The sequence below is a fragment of the Myxocyprinus asiaticus genome, chromosome 23, assembly GCF_019703515.2.
Source record: "Myxocyprinus asiaticus isolate MX2 ecotype Aquarium Trade chromosome 23, UBuf_Myxa_2, whole genome shotgun sequence".
In the NCBI taxonomy this organism is placed as follows: Eukaryota; Metazoa; Chordata; class Actinopteri; order Cypriniformes; family Catostomidae; genus Myxocyprinus; species Myxocyprinus asiaticus.
The window spans coordinates 15,779,715-15,801,450 of record NC_059366.1 but is presented as its reverse complement, the minus strand read 5'-3'; the positions used below and the strand labels follow the sequence as shown (position 1 = coordinate 15,801,450).

The 21,736-nt window shown below is 39.1% G+C and overlaps 1 protein-coding gene across 2 annotated transcripts in view; it reads right to left on the bottom strand.

The window, feature by feature from the left end:
* LOC127413652 (cell division cycle and apoptosis regulator protein 1-like) overlaps positions 1-19,720 on the bottom strand; it is a 40,172-nt gene extending 20,452 nt beyond the window's left edge. The window contains exons 1-14 of one of the 2 annotated variants that reach the window (XM_051650946.1): positions 19,654-19,720; positions 15,971-16,128; positions 15,577-15,743; positions 13,977-14,123; positions 12,882-12,914; positions 12,538-12,734; positions 11,139-11,265; positions 10,684-10,797; positions 8,466-8,658; positions 8,246-8,387; positions 5,856-6,011; positions 5,416-5,641; positions 5,103-5,216; positions 566-732 (exon numbers count right to left, since the gene is read on the bottom strand). In XM_051650946.1, coding sequence (XP_051506906.1) covers positions 566-732; positions 5,103-5,216; positions 5,416-5,641; positions 5,856-6,011; positions 8,246-8,387; positions 8,466-8,658; positions 10,684-10,797; positions 11,139-11,265; positions 12,538-12,734; positions 12,882-12,914; positions 13,977-14,123; positions 15,577-15,743; positions 15,971-16,082 — 1,895 coding nt within the window. In that variant the 5' untranslated portion in view covers positions 16,083-16,128; positions 19,654-19,720. Of the gene's footprint in view, positions 1-565; positions 733-5,102; positions 5,217-5,415; positions 5,642-5,855; positions 6,012-8,245; positions 8,388-8,465; positions 8,659-10,683; positions 10,798-11,138; positions 11,266-12,537; positions 12,735-12,881; positions 12,915-13,976; positions 14,124-15,576; positions 15,744-15,970; positions 16,231-19,653 lie in introns of both variants that reach the window. The other variant, XM_051650945.1, reaches the window with a different exon arrangement.
* Between the last annotated feature and the right edge of the window lie 2,016 nt (positions 19,721-21,736).

Here is a 21,736-nt window from a genome sequence, read left to right as displayed (position 1 = left end):
GAATGGCAGCCACGTATCAGTGAGGTCGACAGACAATATAAATGAAACGATACAAAATGAAAAGCCCTCCCCCTTTGCGTCAGGCCCCTCCCCCTGGCACTCGTGAATCTGAAACGCTTGTGAAAGATAGCTTACAAACCCCTGCGGGTGTGAGAGAAGGACAGATTGAGACACAGTGAAAAGCAAGTTAAATATGTAAGATATTTAACACAAGGCAAAGGTCATAGAGAACATAAAGTAACGATGGCAGGGACTCCTCCGGCTCTGCTCTCGGAGCAAAAGAATCAATGCATTCACCACATAGATAGAGAGGCAGGACTGCCACACACTTTAGCGTAAACATTGCAAAACAAAAGACAGAAATCAAATTAGAATCAAAATGAAGAAATAAAACATAAAAGCATCAAACATGTCAGGACTGCTGTGTTAAAACCATGCAGCGGGTCACAGACGTTTGGATGTTGTCTGTTGGGCCTTTTGCGATGCTAAGGCCTAATATTAAAAGATGCGCACATGGAGATTACAGGAGATGCATCAGCACAAACTGAAAAGTGGCTGTACTTACCACTGCGTACATAAACTCAGATCAATGGCAGTCAGAGCCTTACAACAACGTATGGCTGTCTTTATAAGGACTGAGGCATCATTTTCAGGGTCAGCCCCATCCAAAGAGGGAGACCAGTGACCCCCGATGGCCATGGCCTCGTCTTTGCCTCGCATCCCCACCAGGAACTGAAAACAGAGGAGTTTGCAGAGAAAACAGGGGTTACATTATATTCTACACTAGAAAGATGCTGAATATTCTGAAGGTGGCACGGCCACACAATGTGTAAATGTGGTGGACACAGGGAGAGAAAACATCAGTAAACATCATATTCCACACAGCAAAGCGTTCAGCAATGGAATAGGATAGAGACATCACAGTCAGCTCCACAACACCACTGACTCAAAATATACCCATAAAACCAAGATTAGAAACTCCCCAAATGAAATACAGGAATGGACAAACATCTTTCAGTGCTCAGGTGTACAAGAAAATTGGTATTATGGTTCAGATAATTTAACAGAATGCAACAGCAGGGTTTAGGAAGTAAAATGCTATCCACAAAATTGATCATTACTTAATAAACATGTACACCTTTCAAGAGGTTGTTAAAAGATTGTACAGTGCATTCATAAATTACACAGACCACATTTTATGTTGTGGCCTTATCCCAAAATGCTTTAAATTATTTATTTTTTCCACATCAATCTACACTCCAAACCCAATAATGAAAGAAAAACCAGATTTTTGATAACTCATTTTGGTATAATAAAAAATAAAAATAAAAATAAAAATATCACACTGACATAAGTATTCAGACCCTTTGCTATGACACTTGAAATTTATCTCAGGTGCATCCCATTTCTCTGGATCATCTTTGAGATGTTTCAACACTTTGACTGGAGTCCACCTATGGCAAATTCAACTGATTGCACATGATTTGGAATGGCACACACCTGTCTATATGTCTGTCTCACAGCTGAAAATGCATATCAGAATAATATCACACATATCATTGTACAGTTTCACCCTGTCTACATCAGACACAACCGGCATGTTGACAGTAAACATTTTGCACTGCACGCGCTGGCGCTACTCCTGCCAACAAGATAATTAAACGGTTTAATTAGAACATTAATTTCGATGCGTCCAGTGAAGACAACCTCAAGCCACTGCGGCGTGATGCAACATTGCTTGCGTACGGTGTAAACAGTGTTAGAACGGCCTGGTTCTACAGTATAACAGCGATCTTTACAAGATAAATAACAAAATCACTGACACCTCGTGGGTATTTGCTGTATCTAATTCTTTCATCACTGACATATTCTTCCAAATATTTATCCACACTTCAATGCATATTTTGTTATTTTGATTTTATAATCAAGTGTTTTAAACTGAAGCGAGGGCATGCAAAGAAAAATGATGGTACAGTTGAAGTCAGAAGTTTACATACACCCCAGCCAAATACATTTAAACTCAGTTTTTCACAATTCCTCATATTTAATGGTAGAAAACATTCCCTGCCTTAGGTCAGTTAGGATCACTACTTTATTTTAAGAATGTGAAATGTCAGAACAATATTAGAAATAATTAATTATTTCAGCTTTTATTTCTTTCATCACATTCCCAGTGGGTCACAAGTTTACATACACTTTGTTAGCATTAGGTAGCATTGCCTTTAAATTGTTTAACTTGGGTCAAATGTTTTGCGTAGCCTTCCACAAGTTTCTCACAATAAGTTGCTGGAATTTTGGCTCATTTCTCCAGACAGAACTGGTGAAACCGAGTCAGGTTTGTAGGCCTGCCTGCTCGCACACGCTTCTTCAGTTCTGCCCACAAATTTTCTATTGGACTGAGGTCAGGGCTTTGTGATGGCCACTCCAATACCTTGACTTTGTTGTCCTTAAGCCATTTTGCCACAACTTTGGAGGGATGCTTGTGGTCATTGTCCATTTGGAAGACCCATATGCGATCAAGCTTTAACATCCTGGCTGATGTCTTGAGATGTTGCTTCAAAATATCCACATAATTTTCCTTCCTCGTGATGCCATCTATTTTGTGAAGTGCACCAGTCCCTCCTGCAGCAAAGCACCCCCACAACATGATCCTGCCACCCCCATGCTTCACGGTTGGGATGGTGTTCTTCGGCTTGCAAGCCTCAACCTTTTTTCTCCAAACATAACAATGGTCATTATGGCCAAACAGTTCAATTTTTGTTTCATTAGACCAGAGGACATTTCTCCAAAAAGTATGATCTTTGTCCCCATGTGCACTCGCAAACTGTAGTCTGGCTTTTTATGGCGGTTTTGGAGCAGTGGCTTCTTCCTTGCTAAGCAGTCTTTCAGGACTCGTTATGTCAATATAGGACTCGTTTTACTGTGGATATAGATACTTGTCTACCTGTTTCCTCTAGCAGCTTCACAAGGTCCTTTGCTGTTGTTCTGGGATTGATTTTCACTTTTCGCGCCAAACTACGTTCATCTCTAGGAGACAGAATGCGTCTCCTTCATGAGCGGTATGATGGCTACGTGGTCCCATGGTGTTTATACTTGCGTACTATTGTTTGTACAGATGAACGTGGTACCTTCAGGTGTTTGGAAATTGCTCCCAAGGATGAACCAGACTTGGAGGTTTTTTCTGAGATCTTGGCTGATTTCTTTTGATTTTCCCATGATGTCAAGCGAAGAGGTACTGAGTTTGAAGGTAGGCCTTAAAATACATCAACAGGTACACCTCCGATTGACTCCAATTAACCTGTCAGAAGCTTATTGACTAATTGCCTAAAGTGAAAACGACATCATTTTCTGGAATTTTCCAAGCTATTTAAAGGCACAGTTAACTTAGTGTATGTAAACTTCTGACCCACTAGAATTGTGATATAGTCAATTAAAAGTGAAACAATCTGTCTGTAAACAATTGTTGGAAAAATTACTTGTGTCATGCACAAAGTAGATGTCCTAAATGACTTGCTAAAACTATAGTTTGCTAATATGAAATTTGTTGAGCAGATAAAAAAATAGTTTTAGTTTTAATGACTTCAACTTAAGTGTATGTAAACTTCTGACATCAACTGTATATGGAAACATGCCCTTTCAGTACATTCATCGTGTCTCCAACTTCTCATCTTGTGAATAATGAACCTTATTCCTCATTAAACCTAAATCTGGTAAAATATATAGGCTATAAAAAGCTTAATTTAATAAATTCTTAAATATAGAGCATTGTAACTTAGCCAATTCTCCATCATTTTAAAATAAGAGTCCCAGGTGTGTTTCAGGGTTGTTTATAGTTAAACGTCCCAGATTATGCATCAAATTTTCATCTGGTTATGTTTTTTTCTAGTTATTAGTGGGATTTTGGTAGCACAAACTGCATCTGGGATTTTATTCATTTTGGAATGTTGTAGTCTCTTTGTCTGTTCCTGCCATTAAGGAAAGACTAAGAAACATTGAGTGCGTTTACATGGACACCAGAAAGCAGGGTATTGTGAGAACATGGCTTATTGAGAGAAAGCTGCATTCCTGTTTACATGTACTGTATAAGCGTCGTACTCTTAACTCGTGTATACATGCGGCTTGGTGAGAAAGCAGCATTCTCCATAGCAACGTAATATCCCCACAACGTTTGTGTAAATAACAAACAAGGCATCTGAGAAAGACTTTGATATTTTACTCTCTGTTGCTTCTCTTTATTTACATATATTCCACAGTTGTTGCTGTATTTGTTTGCTTAACTTTCTCTTGCGACCTGCAGCGGAATTCCAGAGCAATAGTGGGGTTTTCTCTCTTACGTAAAACCCTGGTATTCCCCCAACGTATGAGCGCATATACACGGAGGTAAGGGACAGTCAATAATTTACACTGGTGTTTATAAATAAGTATAGTTTAGTGTATGTGTTTTCCCTCCTGTACTCCCAGAAATGCTGAAGTCTTTCTGCTTTGTTTACTTTTTGTTCGGCTCCATCCGAAGATGTGTGTTACCCCAGTATGTTCACGCACATGCGCACTCTTAAAAAACCCGTGAAAACGCCGCTTATGTGTTTATCTGGCCAGATAAGTTGCGTTCTCCGGGAGAAACCTATGTGTGTTAAACCGCTTTCTCTTAATCCCTTAAGTGGTGTAAGGAAACTCGTGTTCTCGTTTACATGACATTTCAGGATGCCGCTTTCTGCAAAAACCCTGAAATAAACTGTTTTCTTAAGTGCATGTAAACGGGGTAATTTTTAACATTTAAATGTAATTAAAAACTATCGGCTGATCTATCGTTTATCGGCCTTTCCACCACCTCAGTTATAGGTATCGGCAAAATCAAATATCAGTTACTATTGCAGTCTATGGCCTGTAATGGGTAATATAACGTATTTGTTTGCTGATAATAATAGTTGCTTTTGCAAAGTCCATTACACTCTGATTTTGTCCATTCTTGTGAACTACTACAGTATAACAAGTGCAAAGCAAATTTTCATGAAATAACATAAGTTAACGCGTAACATAAGTGGATTAGTTGGCACAATTTTTTTAGTTAGCTGCATTTATTTGTGTTATTCAGAGAGCTGTACCTTGATGAGGCGAGCAGGGTGCTGGAAGGAGTCTCTTAACTCTGCTGGATCTTCTGCCAGAGCACAGGACTTATGGTACAGCTCATCTAGACTAGGATTGGCTAGCAGCATCACCTGTAACAGGACATGAGTCGACATTTTTCATACATGGAGATGAGCATTTAAATGACGGCACACTGTCAAAAACACTGAAGATTTGTCAAAGACCACATTGTTGACTCAAAATTAGCAGAAAGTGTAAATCTGATATGGTATTTGCAGATAAACAAATAAAAAATATTACTTTAACTGAGGGGGGTTTGTGTGGTCATACCTTTGCACTGTATGTGTGATTGGCATCAGGTGGGTCCAGCACAGCTGTATTCTTCACCAGAGAGTCCACCTCTTTATGCATGATGTGGAAGTTACAATAGTTTCCAAAGGTGAAAGGTCGTGTTAGGGGGAACGCATCCACCCAGGTAAACACAGCGTCAAAAAAGTCGCTTGGGATGTAGAGGCTCTGATACCTCCGTCGCAGCTCCATCACATCACAATTATAACTGCCGAGGACAGAAACTGAGTCATAAAGGCATATACTATAAAGGTTAAACTGGACAATACCATATTTACCATATCTAAACAACTTAGAAAATTCTATTAAATGTAATGATTGTGTATTTTAGAAAACCAACTAAATAAAATGTCAAAATGTTGTTTGTATGGGGTGTTCTTAAAATAATTGTCAACATTTTTGCTCTGAAACATAAAACCTACCCATCGAGGGAGAATTTGGAGAACTGCACAGTATATCGTGGTACCACTCTGCGTGGTCGTCTTGGAGAACGTTCTCTTCGAGGAGACCGGTCTCTAGAACGTTTCCGTGTGGGTGAACGTTCTCTTGATCTTCTCCGCTCTCTATCTCTCTCCCGACTTGACAAACAGGCAAAATAAAATTTGAGCTTGTATAGCCATATCAAAAGATCCATAATATTTATTACTATATTTATTACTAATTAAATTCCACTTACAATGTTAATATCTTATTGTGCCTAACCCAGTCTACATTTATTTTTTTCATTACTATTTTCCACCGTTGTGGACGCGTAAATCGTCACTGTCCAATGAAAAACACGTATCTCCATACGGAATGCGCCAAATAACCTCTTCATACTGTTTGAATTGTGCATCGAAATGACCAATGAAAAGATGTTTAATCGGGCTGTCTGTTTAACAAGTGCAACCCCAATTCCAAAAAATTTGGGACAGTATGAAAAATGCTAATAAAAACAAAAAGTAGTGATTTGTAAATTAGATTCACCCTTTGCTAATTTGAAAACACTACAACTACACATTATATGACGTTTCACCTTTTGAATTTCATGTTTTTTTTATTTATTTTTTTTATGTACAGTAATTTTAAATCAGATGACTGCAACATTCTCCAAAAAAGTTGAGACGGGCAATTTAAGATGAATAACAATTTGACGACTTGAAATAATAAGGCGATGTGAAACAGGAGATGTTAAACAGGTGAGGTGTCATAATACTGTATAATGTATAAGGAGCCTCCAAAAACAGCCTAATCCTTCAAGAGAAAGGATCATTCGAGACTTGTCAATTTGCCAACAGATGCTTCAGCAAATAATCCAGCACTTTGAGAACAATGTTCCCCAAAGACAAATTGGAAGGATTTTGGGCATTTCATCCTATACAGTGCACAATATAGTTAAAATATTCAAGGAATCTGGTCAAATCTCAATAAATAAAGGACAAGATGAAAACCATTTCTGAATGCGTGTGATCTCTGATCCCTCAGACATCACTGTCTTAAAAAACATCATTCATCTGTAATGGATATCATGAACATGGACTTGGGATAACTTTAGTAAACCTTTGTTAGTGAACACCACTCACCGCTGCATCCACAGATGTAAGTTAAGACTTTATTATACAAAGCAGAAGCCCTACATCAACACTGTCAAAAGCACTGCCGACTTCTCTGGTCTCTGTCTCATCTTAGATGGAAAGTAGAACAGTGGAATCTTGTTTTTTGGACCAATGAGTCCACATTTTAAATAGTTTTTGAAAAACACAGCCGTCGTGTTCTCCGGGCCAAAGAGAAAAGGACCATCCAAGCTGTTATCAGCGTTGGGTCCAAAAGCCACTGTCTTTATGGGCCAGGGGTGTGTCAGTGCCCATGGCATGGGTAACTCGCACATCTGTGAGGACACCATTAATGCAGACAGATATGTAAAAATTTTGGAGCAACATATACTGCCATCCAGCACAGTCTTTTCCAGGGCTGCCTGGAATTTTCAGCAGGACAACTTCAACTGGCTGAATAAGCAGAGAGTGTGGGTGCTAGATTGGCCTGCCTGCAGTCCTGACCATCTCCAACTGAGGATGTGTGGTGCATTATGAAGCACAAAATATGGCAATGAAGACCCTGTACAATTGTGCAGCTAAAAACCTACATAATGGATGAATGGGGGGAAATTCCACTTTCTAAACTTAACAAACGTGTGTCTTCAGTGCCTAAATGCTTAATAAGTGTTATTAGAAGAAATGGTGATGTTTCACAGTGGAAAACACTCGACTGTCCCAACTTTGTTTGGACATGTTGCAATCATCTGATCTGAAATTACTGTACATTAAAAAAAGAAAAAAAAAAAAAAAGAAAATGAAATTCACAAGGTAAAACATCACATAATATTTAGTTGTAGTGCTTTCAATATAGGAAAGGGTGAATATAATTTACAAATCACTCATTGTTTTTATTAGCATTTTTCATACCGTCCCAACTTTTTCAGAATTGGGGCTGTGTCTTGTAAGACTGTTTATGAGGAAGAGTTTTTCCATGATCTTGAAAAATTTGTTTTTTTGAGATACGTGTTTTTCATCAGACAGCGACGAAATGTAGGTTGGTCAAATGTTAATGTCTCATGTTTCTGAGGATTTCAGAACAAGCTGTTTTCCAGCTTGGTTTTAATAAATGGTCTTTTTGGATTGCATTTTGAAATTTACAACTACCTCTTCACAGTATGTTATCATAGTACAATGAACTCTTATCTGAAAAGCTCAACAACAAAAAAAAGATTTCTGCATGATATGACTCCTTAAAAATACAAAGTGAGAAAGGCACTGGCTTATGCTTGTGAGCTGACCTGCGGTCATCCTTCCTCAGGATGAGCTCTGGTCGTTCACTGCGACTGGGGAAGCGGGGAGAGGTGTCCACACGCCTTACTTGTTGTGGCTGAGGCATCATTCGCACTGGGGGCTGCAGTAAACCTCCTGAGAACACAGAGTCTACACACAGTAGAGAGAACTATAAGATATATTTTGGAGATGGATGGCTCTGTGAAAGTCCTACAGGTGTTAATGTACCTTTAGGGGATGGCTGGGGAAGCAGTGGCTGAGGTGGGTTCTGCAGCAGTGGGGCCAGAGAGGCAGCAGAGAGCTGGGCCTGCAAAAGAGAGGGAGGAGGCCCCTGGGCTGGGACACTGAACGAAGTGTGAGGGGGAAGAGACTGCAGCATGGAGAGACCAGGTTTCATCATGTTCGGACCCAGGGGCTGACTCTGAAATACACAGAGACAGAGCAGAAGAGATGGGTTTGATACCATGTAGAATCTTCAAGGACTGTTTACTTAATTTTTCTTACAGAGTATGACCTTGATGTCAGTACAATAAACTTGTGCTTGAGACTAGGGCTGGACGATACAGCTAAAAACAGCTCAATATTTCTCAACCTTTTAACAATATTTGATATATATCTCAGATTTTATTTGAGGTATTTGCTCTGACATGTGTTAAAAATATATATTTTTTCCCAATCAGAGGAACCATTATTTCAGTCAAAAAGCCATTGTTGTGAAATAGCCCTGTTCTTAGGAGAAATTAAATGCATCTTCAGCAACTTGCAACAGAGCTTTGAATTAGAGATGCTACTAATAATAGTCTTATCAGTGAAAATTTTTCTACAAAACTTAATGGCCATATAAAAACTGCATTAAAATAATTGTGATACTCATGATATTGGTTAATTTCATACTGCTGACAAAATAATATTGAATATTTATATTGTAGATTTTTGTTGATATACATCACCCAGCCCTACATGAGACAACAGATGTTGTACAATAATTGTATAATTGTGTAATAATTGTTATACAACTAAAATAGTGTTCCACTAGTAGCTATAAAACAACCCTTTTAATAAATAACATTAATCCACCTACAAGACCTAAAGTTTACGCAATCTGTTTTAAAGAGTGGGAGGAATAGGTGCTTAAATGATTCATCAAGATGCACTGAACCCAGTAAAAAAAAAAAAGTTATAAATAGCTGGAGACAGAGGAAATGGCAGCACTGCTGTTATTTGGTCCCTGTTAAAAGACAGAACACGTTTTCAATTCTTGCTTCAAAATAGCACAAAAATCACTTTTTTTTTTCCAAGAGAAAAATGCAAGAATGCAGGCATTCCGGGGTGTTTCAAAAGGAGGCGCATTTTGGTTATGTTAAAGTACTGGTTAGTAACACACAACAACATCATGCACTTGCACAGTGTGACATTTGTGTTCAGATGTTGGGATGTCAAAAGCCACAACCAAAAATGGTGTGTGCCTATTATGAGTATTACGGTAATATCCAGGAAGAGTAGAAAGATGGTGCTTTCTGGTTGTGTTTTAATTTACTTGGCTGGGGTGTTTTCTTGGTATGCCTATAATTTGTACATTAGAACAACAGTCACATGACTAGACTTTTCAATTGCCATAACTGTAGACTGTTGTAGGTGGTGATAGCCTAATAAATCCACGTGTGAATATGCTTTGTGCTATGCTTCGAGTAAGGCTTTTTGTAATATAATAAAATAATTTAAGTAGTTTTATTTTACATTTGATTATTTATGCATCTGAGTGTTTACTTAAAATACTTAATACTGCTGTTTAGATACCTAAAATACTTCAAGGACTGTTTACTTAATTTGTATCTTTGTGCTATTGCTTGTAATTTTATTACTGACCATTTACTTATGTACATAATGACTTTAAGGTACTGAAGCAAGGTTTATTTTGAAATACTTGAAAGCAACATGCCATTGTTTTAATTTAACTTATTAAGATTTATATTAGTATTTAACTTTTTTTAAATAAAGTGTCTTCAATCACATATTTGTTTTTGCTGTGTTATCGAGAATGAAATTTCACTGGTATTAGTTTCTAATGACGTATTACAAAAAAAATGTGCAGGAAAACCACCTAAAAACCCACTGTTTTCTTACACAAATATGTACATACAACTACACCATTCTTTCAAGACAATGTGCATTAAAGCGCACCACACAGCAGGTGCGATTAGCCAAAAATGCAATCTATGGATTGTGAGGAAAATGTGTCATTACAAATTAGGCATCCAACACACAAGCTGTGAACTGTAAAAAAAGAGAGGGGTGAAAAAGCAGCAACATCTACTTGTCTTGGACATAAGGAAACTGAAGCACTTGTGACTAAAGCCTGTTTGTGAAACAGGAGCTTGGAGGAGGAGATCATGCAGAAGAAGAGAATGGGTAATTGGGGCGCAGGAGGTCGAGTGGTATGGGTTACATTTAGTCTTGAATCCACCGCAGAGTGCATGTCAGAGTAGCGTTGCATTCCTGCTTCAGAGTAAAAGCTGGACAGCTGTGGGGAAACCTGAGGTAAGGGCTGGGGCGGCTGGTGCTACATGGAGATTAAGAACACAGGAATCAACAGCAGCGTCATGACACTTGTGGAAGCAGAACGATAACAGAGGCCTCATTTCCACCTGGTATGAACATCCGTCTTGGATGATCCAATTCGATGTGCACAGTGCTGAATACATGTGTAAAAGGGGTCCAAAACATTTTGTGATTGGATCGATCAAACCACATTTAGAGGTTGTCACAAACAAACGTGACAATGGTGTGACAATTTGTAGTGTAAACGCTAATGTACCCCAGATGGACGTTAATACCAGGTGTAAACAGGGCCAGATTGTTTAAGATAGGCTTGTTGTGGATCCATTTGGACCATGTGCTCACCGTTTGGTTGGGCAGCTGAGGTAAAGTCTGGATGCGCTGGGCATTCCATTTGAAAGGCATGTTGGGATTGTAGATGGCCTCCACCAGAACACGATCTCCGACTTGTGGAGTTTTCCCCTTAACCGCACTACAGAAACATCACACACAAAAAAACATGCAATTGAAAAGCTATTCATGCTGAACACCTGTAAAAGCTTTTCCAGAGACAAGTACAAACAGATCGGATCACATTTTTGATTACATTTTGATTACAGGTGAAGTGTGTCATTTTCTTTGTGTTTAAATTCTATCCAAGATCCCACTTTTTTCAAGGCACAATTTTCCAGGACATTTCATCTGCCCAACAGTTGTAATACATACAAGAAAAAACAAACAAGAAGTCATGTAGAGTCACATGGGGTAACTTCCTTGTGGTCGCTATAATATGGTTTGCTCTCGGTGAGGCACGTAGTGAGTTGTGCGTGGATGCTGCGGTGGATGGCGTGAAGCCTCCACACACGCTACCTCTCCGCGGTAATGCGCTCAACAAGGATAAGATGCACGGATTGACGGTCTCAGACGCGGAGGCAACTGAGATTCGTCCTCCGCCACCCGGATTGAGGCGAGTCACTACATCACCACAAGGACTTCGAGTGCATTAGGCATTCCAAATTGGGGAGAAAAAAATTATAAAAACAAAAACAAACAAAAAAAAGCTTGTAACCACATCGCATTTGAGGTGTAAACAGTAATTCATCCTGTATGCGTCCCCAACAGCAGTGAAGCACAACCCCTCACCTGTCAATCAACCACTACGCTAAAACAAGGGCTTAAACTTTCCTGGTTATGAGTGGCTTTAAAAGGAAATAACCAGTCTGATCTGAAAATTTTAAAAAGCAAATATATATACAAGCACAGAACTTCATGGATCTTCATCAGTGTGTCTGATATCAACATTCAGGGACACAGATGAGAAGCACAAACATCTGAAGCTCTTTTAATACAGGTAATTCACTAAAATGAAATTTTGCATTTGTGCTTAATTTCAGATGCATCTAGGAGAAATAGCGTGCAGTTTTTTCACAATTTCTTTGTCTTTTATAACTTTGTTGAGCTTTAATGTCACACAGTAACATAGTAACACAGTGATTGATGTATGTCGTCATGAAATCAGAGACCCTACCCTCGAAATCCGAACACAAATGGTCACAGGAGACGCATTTAAACGACCAGGCACAAACAACGATGTGTCTCGTCTGACCACATGAGATCGGATCATAAGAGATGCATCTTAATACCAGGTGTAAACAGGGTAATTGAGTCTGTTGAATCAACTCTCAATTTTCTTCTAATAAGATGTGACAGACAGTTTCCAAACTTTCAAAAACGGACCAAACCTGCACATTTTTCTATGACGAACCTGAGCTGGAAAAAGACATCCTCATCTACAAAGCCAAAAGTATCATGTAGCTTGCTGACGACCCCAGTGAAGACGCGTTGCTTTTGGGGTTGGGTCTGCTGCTGATGGCTGGAGCGGGGGGTTGGGTAGGACACAGTTATCTGGGCCGTCTGCTGGGGGTTCGACAGGCTCAAGCTTGTGGGCAAGGCGACAGGGGGCTGCAAAAAACATACAAAATGAATTCTGCACTTCTGGAATGTAAAACGCTCTTTTGCTTCTTCTTGCACATCTATCCACTAGGAAACATGAGACGCTTTCTCAGACAGATACAAATTTGATGCAAATGCAGCACAAATGCAGCATACCTGTGAAAGCAGGGCTTGTTGAGGTTGTGGGAGCTGTCAGAAAAGAAGAAAGAGAAAAAGCAAACAAAAAGTAAAAAATTAGACATTGGGTTGCAGAAAACCAATTCTACCGTGGAACCAATAAGCTTTCCAAACCACAATTAAATGATGGCCTTACAGACTGAATTGAAAAATCAATACATGGATGGCACTGGAGTTCAAATTAGAACAGACAACATCTACCAAGGCCCAGTAAGGTGAGTTTGCAAAAGTCCTGAGTGTTGAGTTAAATAATGTAGACAGACAGTGGTCTTGACTGTTTGAGTTATTAATATATCATGCACTGCAGCACTTGCCCTCTTTTGAGTGTCCATTCTGCTGACTACAGTTCCTTTAGGCCCTCTGTCATGATGCATCAATACAGTGCATTAAAGTTGCACTCAGTAACATTTTGCATCATCTTGGACTTACAGTGACACCTAGTGGTGTGGATGCAGCATCATTCAAAATCAACAGATTTCAGTTACAGATGCCATTGTAGAAATTACTATTCACAATTAGCCATGATTACTTTAATCAATGAGTGAAAGTGTCCAATAACAAGATGGTTACTGAGATTAGAGTAGTATTCAGCTGGTCAGGTGATTCTAAAATGGCAGCCCCCATGAGGGCGCCCCTGCCCTATGTAGAATAAAACAGCTTTTATAAGGTTACTGATATGACTAGAGTCCTCATCTCATGTGAGTGACCATGATTTTATATGTTTTAAAATTAAATTCATTTCTTTAGGAGTAAAACTTTTTTAATGGGGATAAAACTGAGCGCACCTTTAACTAATTCTCATGAAATGAAGATTCCATCATCATCCACTCACCCTCTTGTTGTTCCAAATCCTTTCTCTATACCATGGAACATAAAATGAGATGTTAGGCAGAATGTTGGCCTCAGTCATCATTCACTTTTGCTGCCTAACATCTTCTTGGGGTTTGGAACAACATGAGGATGAGTAAACGATGAAAGCATCTTACTAATATGATCAATGTAAGGCATCAACCATGTTGAAAAAAGCTACGAAAATGTGCAAGGGGAAGTGTGGGTGAAAGTGAGTTTATGTACCTGATGTGGGACATTGTAGAGGGTCTGCTGGGGTGGAGGCTGAGGCAGGGAGGCTTGAGGTTGTTGCTGCTGCTGTTGTTGTTGTTGTTGTTGTTGTTGTTGCTGCTGCTGCTGCTGATACTGCTGCAGGGCTGAATTGATCTGAGACTAAGATAAAAACACATCAGTGACCCAAGACTGTTCACTGCAGGCCGAGGGAAGGCCCCGCATTACAAGACTCAGACACAGAGCATGCTGGAAATGCAGATCAGTACAATTCAACCAAAGATGCAATACAGAATAAAGAAAAATAAAATAAAACAACATTTAAACATTGTGATGTACGCATCAGTTTAGGTTTTAGTTTAATTTAGGTTTAGCTTCATAAACTTGCTTTGCAAATACGACAACAGTCTCTAAAGCTTTCTGAATTCAGAATATAGTAACTATTTCAGGAGCTCAGGTTTTCACAGCAAGTTATATTTCGTATGTATCTGTTATATGTTTGATACATGTTGGTATCATGTATGTATTTTTCTAAATGTTTGGTTTGTTACAGTTTGACACGTTTTTGACATTTTGCACATTGATTTACAAAATGGTCTTTTCGTTGACTAAAATGATATGCCATTTTAGTCAGATTAAAACTGACTAAAACAAATGACTATGACATAACAAAATATTGATTAAATTTAAAGGACATTTTCGTGAAGACAAAAACTATGACTAAAAAAACAACAACAAAAAAACACCTAAAAATGAACTCTGAATACAAGTTCAATTGACAGCATTTGCGGCATTATGATGATTACCACAAAAAATTATTTCAAATTGTCTCTTAATTATTTGAAAAAACAAAACAAGCAAAAGTCACAGTTATAGTAAGCCACTTACAATGGAAGTGAATGGGGCCAGTCGATAAACATTAAAATACACCCAATAGTTTCAATAGTACAACTTGATTTTATTTTGATAAAATCACTTACTAACCTTATCTGTTTAAAGTCATATCCAATATTACAACATCATTGTCATGACACGTAATGCTGGTAAACCGTGTTATCTAGTAAAAGCTGTAATTTCCCTGATTTTATCACACTAAAATCATGTTAAGACAATGTTTACATCTTGTGGCTATACTTTTGAAACTGAGTAGTTTAACATTCACTTCCATTGAAAAAGCTCCTGTAACTGGAACAACTCGAAATTAACAGAGGACACAGTTTGCTTGGAATGTTGTAAGTGAATGGCTATGTTCAGAATGGAATACTAATGAGTTTTTACTGAATAGTGTACAGTACACATTGCAACTGTTGCATTTTTTAAAAATTAAATTCTGAGTAAAATTCTTAATTGGCAGTCTAAATCAAATAATGAGTAAAAAAAGATAATACAAAATTCTGTGCAGTGTGTTCTGTTGTATACTGCACATTTTGGCAATTGCAGTAGGTCATTCAGTAGGAATTCTGGAAAAATTCCATTCTGTTCACAGTATAATACGAAATACTGCAGAAATAGTGAGAGTAATGTCCCAAGATTTCATTGTGCATATAATCCAACAGCATTAGGTTGTTGCATCTTCATATAGTGCAGAGTGGTTGGATCATGGCCAGGACCTTACCTGCTGTAATGCAGCGGCTACAGCGGCCTGCTGCTGCAGAGCTGCAGTCTGCTGGGAGAGCTGGTAGCTGGCGGCAGACTGTGTGCTGAGGGAGGCTACAGCTAAAGCTGACTGCTGAGAGTACATAGGAGATGCACCCAAGAGGGATGGCTGCTGTACCCCTAAAGCTATGGGGGAACACATATGATATTGTAACTGTTTTTTGCAACGAATCATTTAGTATGTGCCTATATTCAAACAGACTCAAACCGGTCAATGCAAACCACACAAAAACATTTAAACAGTGGATACTATATTGATTCATGTGTGTTTGACACTTTCAGTTAGATTATTTGTAATTAACCAATCAAAGTGAAGCAAGTGCCAATAAAAGAAAAACCTGATGGTAACTTACAGTGTAAACTATTCAAGTCCAAAGACTGTCCTGAGTGGCTAGGCTGCGACACTGCTGTTGCGGCAAACTGGGCTGCCCATGGAGGGTTCTTCTGCCCCCCGAACTGGGCCATGGAGACCTCCTCACGCTTTCTGCTGGACCAGGCGGCAGATTATCTCCTGTGAGAACAAAAATCCAGGAGATAATCCTCAATCCGGTTGGCCAGGGTTGGGAGGGTTGGATTACTTCTTCAGTACTGGCAAATTTTTCACTTGTTTTGACTATAAAAAAACAATATTTAAATTCTCATTAAAGGTGCAATATGTAACAATTTTCATGTAACATTCGCCTTTTTTTGCCAATGAGTGAACGGCTTGTAATGCAACTTAAAAAATGAGCTCTTCCCGGACTTCCTAGGTTGCCTATTAAAGCCTGTAGACTGATTTTCAAGCGAAGGGTGCAGGTTGCTTTTGTCAGGAAAATCCAAAGGATGTGACGTTTATGCGCGCTCCCGAGAGCCTTGCCTCAGTGCTAAGCGGGAACGTGATCGTGGGCGAGCAAAAACTAGAGTGAACATTTGATTCCTGGAGGGAACTTCGTTCGGAATTGGGGATCAAAATCGACCCTGAATTGGCGTTCTTCTTATTGGACAGGTAAGCTTACATAACTGCAAAGCATGTGAAATATAGTGCCATAAGGATTGATCTGTGTCATTTGAGCTAACTTGATCTTGCCTGCACAGTAACTGTCATAAACAATGTTCATCTGTAATTATTCAGCAAGGTAAACTACAATAACACATGAAATTAATGCTAGACAATGTTCAAGATAATGCAAAAAGACCAATTCATTAGTGCAATGTAACTTGGTTATACAGGAAATATATACAATCTATTATTATAAAATAATAGCGCATCGATATATCAAAATGACAGTTGTGATGGAATCACATCAATACTGAATTGTGTCAACATATTTATAATGTACAGTCTATTTTACAAACCGCTACTGTCATCATCCACCAAATTTAGCTAACAGCTATTGATAAAGCTGGCTAGCTAGCTAACGCTGACATAGGCTGTCGTATAAATGCAGCCAATGTATCACACAAAGAAAAGTGATTACTTCAAACTACAGTCTCGCATAGTCAGACCTATATCCACACTTTGTTTTAGCCCTGTTCCAGCACTGGATAGTCAAATATAATATACAGTCTCAAAGTTTGTAGAAAAACAATCATAACTGTGTAATTTTAATTATGCTACCTCATCTGTCAGCATGATGCCGGTGGACCACGTTCAGTCTCTTTATACATTACGTCATTGTTTTGGCCGATGCTCGACTCCCAATGGAGTGTGTGCGCGATCACGAGCAACAGACTGCAGTTCACTTAACGTTGTCATTAATAACAAGGGTTCCTGAATCTTACATACTGCACCTTTAAGAATAAGATTTTTGCAGTACATCTTTGCTCTAATATCAAAGGTCTTACTAGAGAAAAAAAGTTATGCTCCAAGGTGCATTTTCTTCATAGATATATTGGTTGAAGCTTTCTATACGATGTTAAAGGCTACATTGGTTAGCATTTATTGTAAAAATACCCTAACCTCATAAAAAACATTGACAAGGTGTGTAATCTTGTATTTATTGGATATAAGTTTCATCTGTCAAAGCGTTTCTAACTGTTTTCTTGTTAAGCTGTAGAAACGTGATGTAGCTCCTCTATCAAGCTCCCAAGGGAAAATTCCTCAATTATGTCATATCCACCTTTTCACTCACAACAGTATGAACTTGTATGAATGTAACACATCTTAAGAAAGTGTTTCATTGCTGTTCGAAAGCTCCTAAGATTGCATCGTTTATATGGATAAATGTTTTCCAACTGAATAGTCTAAACATTAAATGAAACAAATGACAATAAAATGCAAAGTAATCTCTTCAGTGATCAAAATACTTTTTGAATGTAACTGTATTCTAAATACCAATTATTTAAATTGTAACTGTAGTGGAATACAGTTACTTATATTTTGTATTTTAAATATGTAATCCTGTTACATGTATTCTGTTACTCCCCAACCCTCCAGGTGGCTGAGGACAAATCTCAGTTGCCTCCGCGTCTGAGACCGTCAATCTGCGCATTTTATCACGTGGCTTGTTGATCGCGTTACTGCAGAAACAGAGCGTGTGTGGAGGCTTCACGCTATTCTCTGCAGCATCCACGCACAACTAACCACATGCCCCATCGAAAGCGACCCACATTATAGCGACCACAAGGAGGTTACCCCATGTGACTCTACCCTCCCTAGCAACCGGGCCAATTTGGTTGCTTAGGAGACCTGGCTGGAGTCACTCAGCACGCCCTAGATTCGAACTCGCAACTTCAAGTTCTTTTTAAAGGTGCACTCAGTCATTTTTCCCTCATTAAAATTTTTTTACTCTTAAAGAAATGAATTTTCATTTTTTAAACATATATATATATATAAATTCATGAACACACATTAAAATGAAGACTCTAGTCATATCAGTAACCTTATGAAAGCCGTTTTATTCTACACGAAGAGGGTCCGCACATGGGGGCAGCCATGTTACAATCACATGACCAGCTGAACACTACTTGCTTAATTTCAGAATTCGCCCTGATATTGGACACTTTCATGGATTAAATTAATCATGACTGACTGTAAATAGTGAATTTCTATAAGGGCATCTGTAACTGAAAACTATTTATTTTGAATGATGCTGCATCCAGACCACTAAGTGGTGTTGAGTCCAAGGAGACACAAACAAAATAAGTTACCCACTAACTTGACACAACGTCTAAAAAACGCGACGCTCCAGCACGAGACGCAGACAAAAAACGCGAGACCTGGCGCACGCCTGTCTAGCTAGCACATGTATACACAGAAAAACAATAAAAACAGCGTGAACGGCCCCCAATCCTGACAGCTCAAAACATTACAAACATACAGTGGCTGTGTCTCAAAACCTAGTAAGCTGCCCTACCAAGACAGTATGTTTGGTTATCATAGGCGCGTTCAAACACGGAACGTGCTCAAACTGGTGTCTAGGGTAGGCAGCTCACTAGGATTTAAAACAGCCAATGCCATCTGTCATCTTCACAAAGCTAGCCGACTGTTTACAACCTAAACCTGCTACTGCTACTCCGTCTAAAGTCGAAATCAACAACGAATCAGACCCATTAATATTCCCATGGCCGGTGTTTCGAAAGGCACGGTGATAGCAGACACAAATTATCACTTTTACCAGGTATATATTGACCTGCACTAGCGAGTTAGCTTAGCACACTAACGCATTCTCAATGCAACAAGCTAGCCAGCTAACGCAGACACATAACAACAACACTGATCGAACAAACCTGTATTTATCTGTGACCAGGCCACGTAACCACAAAGACGTGAATTAAATTAAACGAAGCACGAGTCTCAGTGTTTAGTCAGCAGTGGTGGCGTGTACACTACAGTTGTGCTGACTGACTGAGTGTTTTGTTTGTGCAGCAGTACTATCTGAATCGGGCCCACGTATTAGCACACTGTCTAGTGTTCTTTCCTTCTTGCACTCACTAGTCTGATTTACACCTCAGAGATGGATGCATACTGCATAACACAGCCAATCGAGCGCATGAAATAGCATAAATAATCAAACTGAACACAAAATGTGAGCATGCAGGCTAGCTCGTTGTTTACCTTCTGTTATCTTGTCATTCACCGGTACGGACAGGATGAGTAGCTCAAATTGCAGTCTGGACGATGGGGCGGAGCGACATGTGTATGGAGTTATATATGTGCCACAATTCTGCACGCGCAAAATTGTATTTCGAGAGCACAAAAATATTCTGTGCGCGCAAGATGATATTTTAAGCTCACAAGATGATATTTTAAGCTCACAAGATGATATTTTCAGCGCAAAAAAAGAATTCTGTAGAAGCAAGATGACATTTTGAGTGCACAAAAAGATATTTTTCACTCGCTTAAACTCAGTTTTGTAAAGCAATGTATCTTCTTGTAAAGATAAATACATTTTTTGCTCTCCTCGTATCGTTTGATTTTCCAACCGTATTCCGATAAGTCCCGCCTCCTACATCAAGACTGGCTATTAGAAGCTGCTAACAAGTGCTCTGTGATTGGACAGTTGAGGTAGCTACAGCAACCATGAACATCTCAGTGTAAATTTTGTAGAAGAGCCAACAGGCACAATGCTCCATGTTCAGTACACACTTTATATACTGTATGCAGTTACCAGTACAAACGATATTTACCCCATGGATTATAGACATACCAGGAATACTGTAAGGCTTAATTTACAGTAATGTAAGTTTTTCAAAATATATTAGCCTGGGATCATGCAATGCTAAGGAGTTCTTTCTATATATATATATATATATATATATATATATATATATATATATATATATATATATATACAGGTGCTGGTCATATAATTAGAATATCATCTAAAAGTTGATTTATTTCACTAATTCCATTCAAAAAGTGAAACTTGTATATTATATTCATTCATTACACACAGACTGATATATTTCAAATGTTTATTTCTTTTAATTTTGATGATTATAACTGACAACTAAGGAAAATCCCAAATTCAGTATCTCAGAAAATTAGAATATTGTGAAAATGTTCAATATTGAAGACACCTGGTGCCACACTCTAATCAGCTAATTAACTCAAAACACCTGCAAAGGCCTTTAAATGGTCCCTCAGTCTAGTTCTGTACGCTACACAATCATGGGGAAGACTGCTGACTTGACAGTTGTCCAAAAGACGACCATTGACACGTTGCACAAGGAGGGCAAGACACAAAAGGTCATTGCAAAAGAGGCTGGCTGTTCACAGAGCTCTGTGTCCAAGCACATTAATAGAGAGGCGAAGGGAAGGAAAAGATGTGGTAGAAAAAAGTGTACAAGCAATAGGGATAACCGCACCCTGGAGAGGATTGTGAAACAAAACCCATTCAAAAATGTGGGGGAGAACTACTACGCACAGACGTATGCAAGACATGGGTTTCAGCTGTCGCATTCCTTGTGTCAAGCCACTCTTGAACAACAGACAGCGTCAGAAGCGTCTCGCCTGGGCTAAAGACAAAAAGGACTGGACTGCTGCTGAGTGGTCCAAAGTTATGTTCTCTGATGAAAGTAAATTTTGCATTTCCTTTGGAAATCAGGGTCCCAGAGTCTGGAGGAAGAGAGGAGAGGCACACAATCCACGTTGCTTGAGGTCCAGTGTAAAGTTTCCACAGTCAGTGATGGTTTGGGGTGCCATGTCATCTGCTGGTGTTGGTCCACTGTGTTTTCTGAGGTCCAAGGTCAACGCAGCCGTATACCAGGAAGTTTTAGAGCACTTCATGCTTCCTGCTGCTGACCAACTTTATGGAGATGCGAATTTCATTTTCCAACAGGACTTGGCACCTGCACACAGTGCCAAAGCAACCAGTATCTGGTTTAAGGACCATGGTATCCCTGTTCTTAATTGGCCAGCAAACTCGCCTGACCTTAACCCCATAGAAAATCTATGGGGTATTGTGAAGAGGAAGATGCGATATGCCAGACCCAACAATGCAGAAGAGCTGAAGGCCACTATCAGAGCAACCTGGGCTCTCATAACACCTGAGCAGTGCCACAGACTGATCGACTCCATGCCACGCCGCATTGCTGCAGTAATTCAGGCAAAAGGAGCCCCAACTAAGTATTGAGTGCTGTACATGCCATACTTTTCATGTTCATACTTTTCAGTTGGCCAAGATTTCTAAAAATCC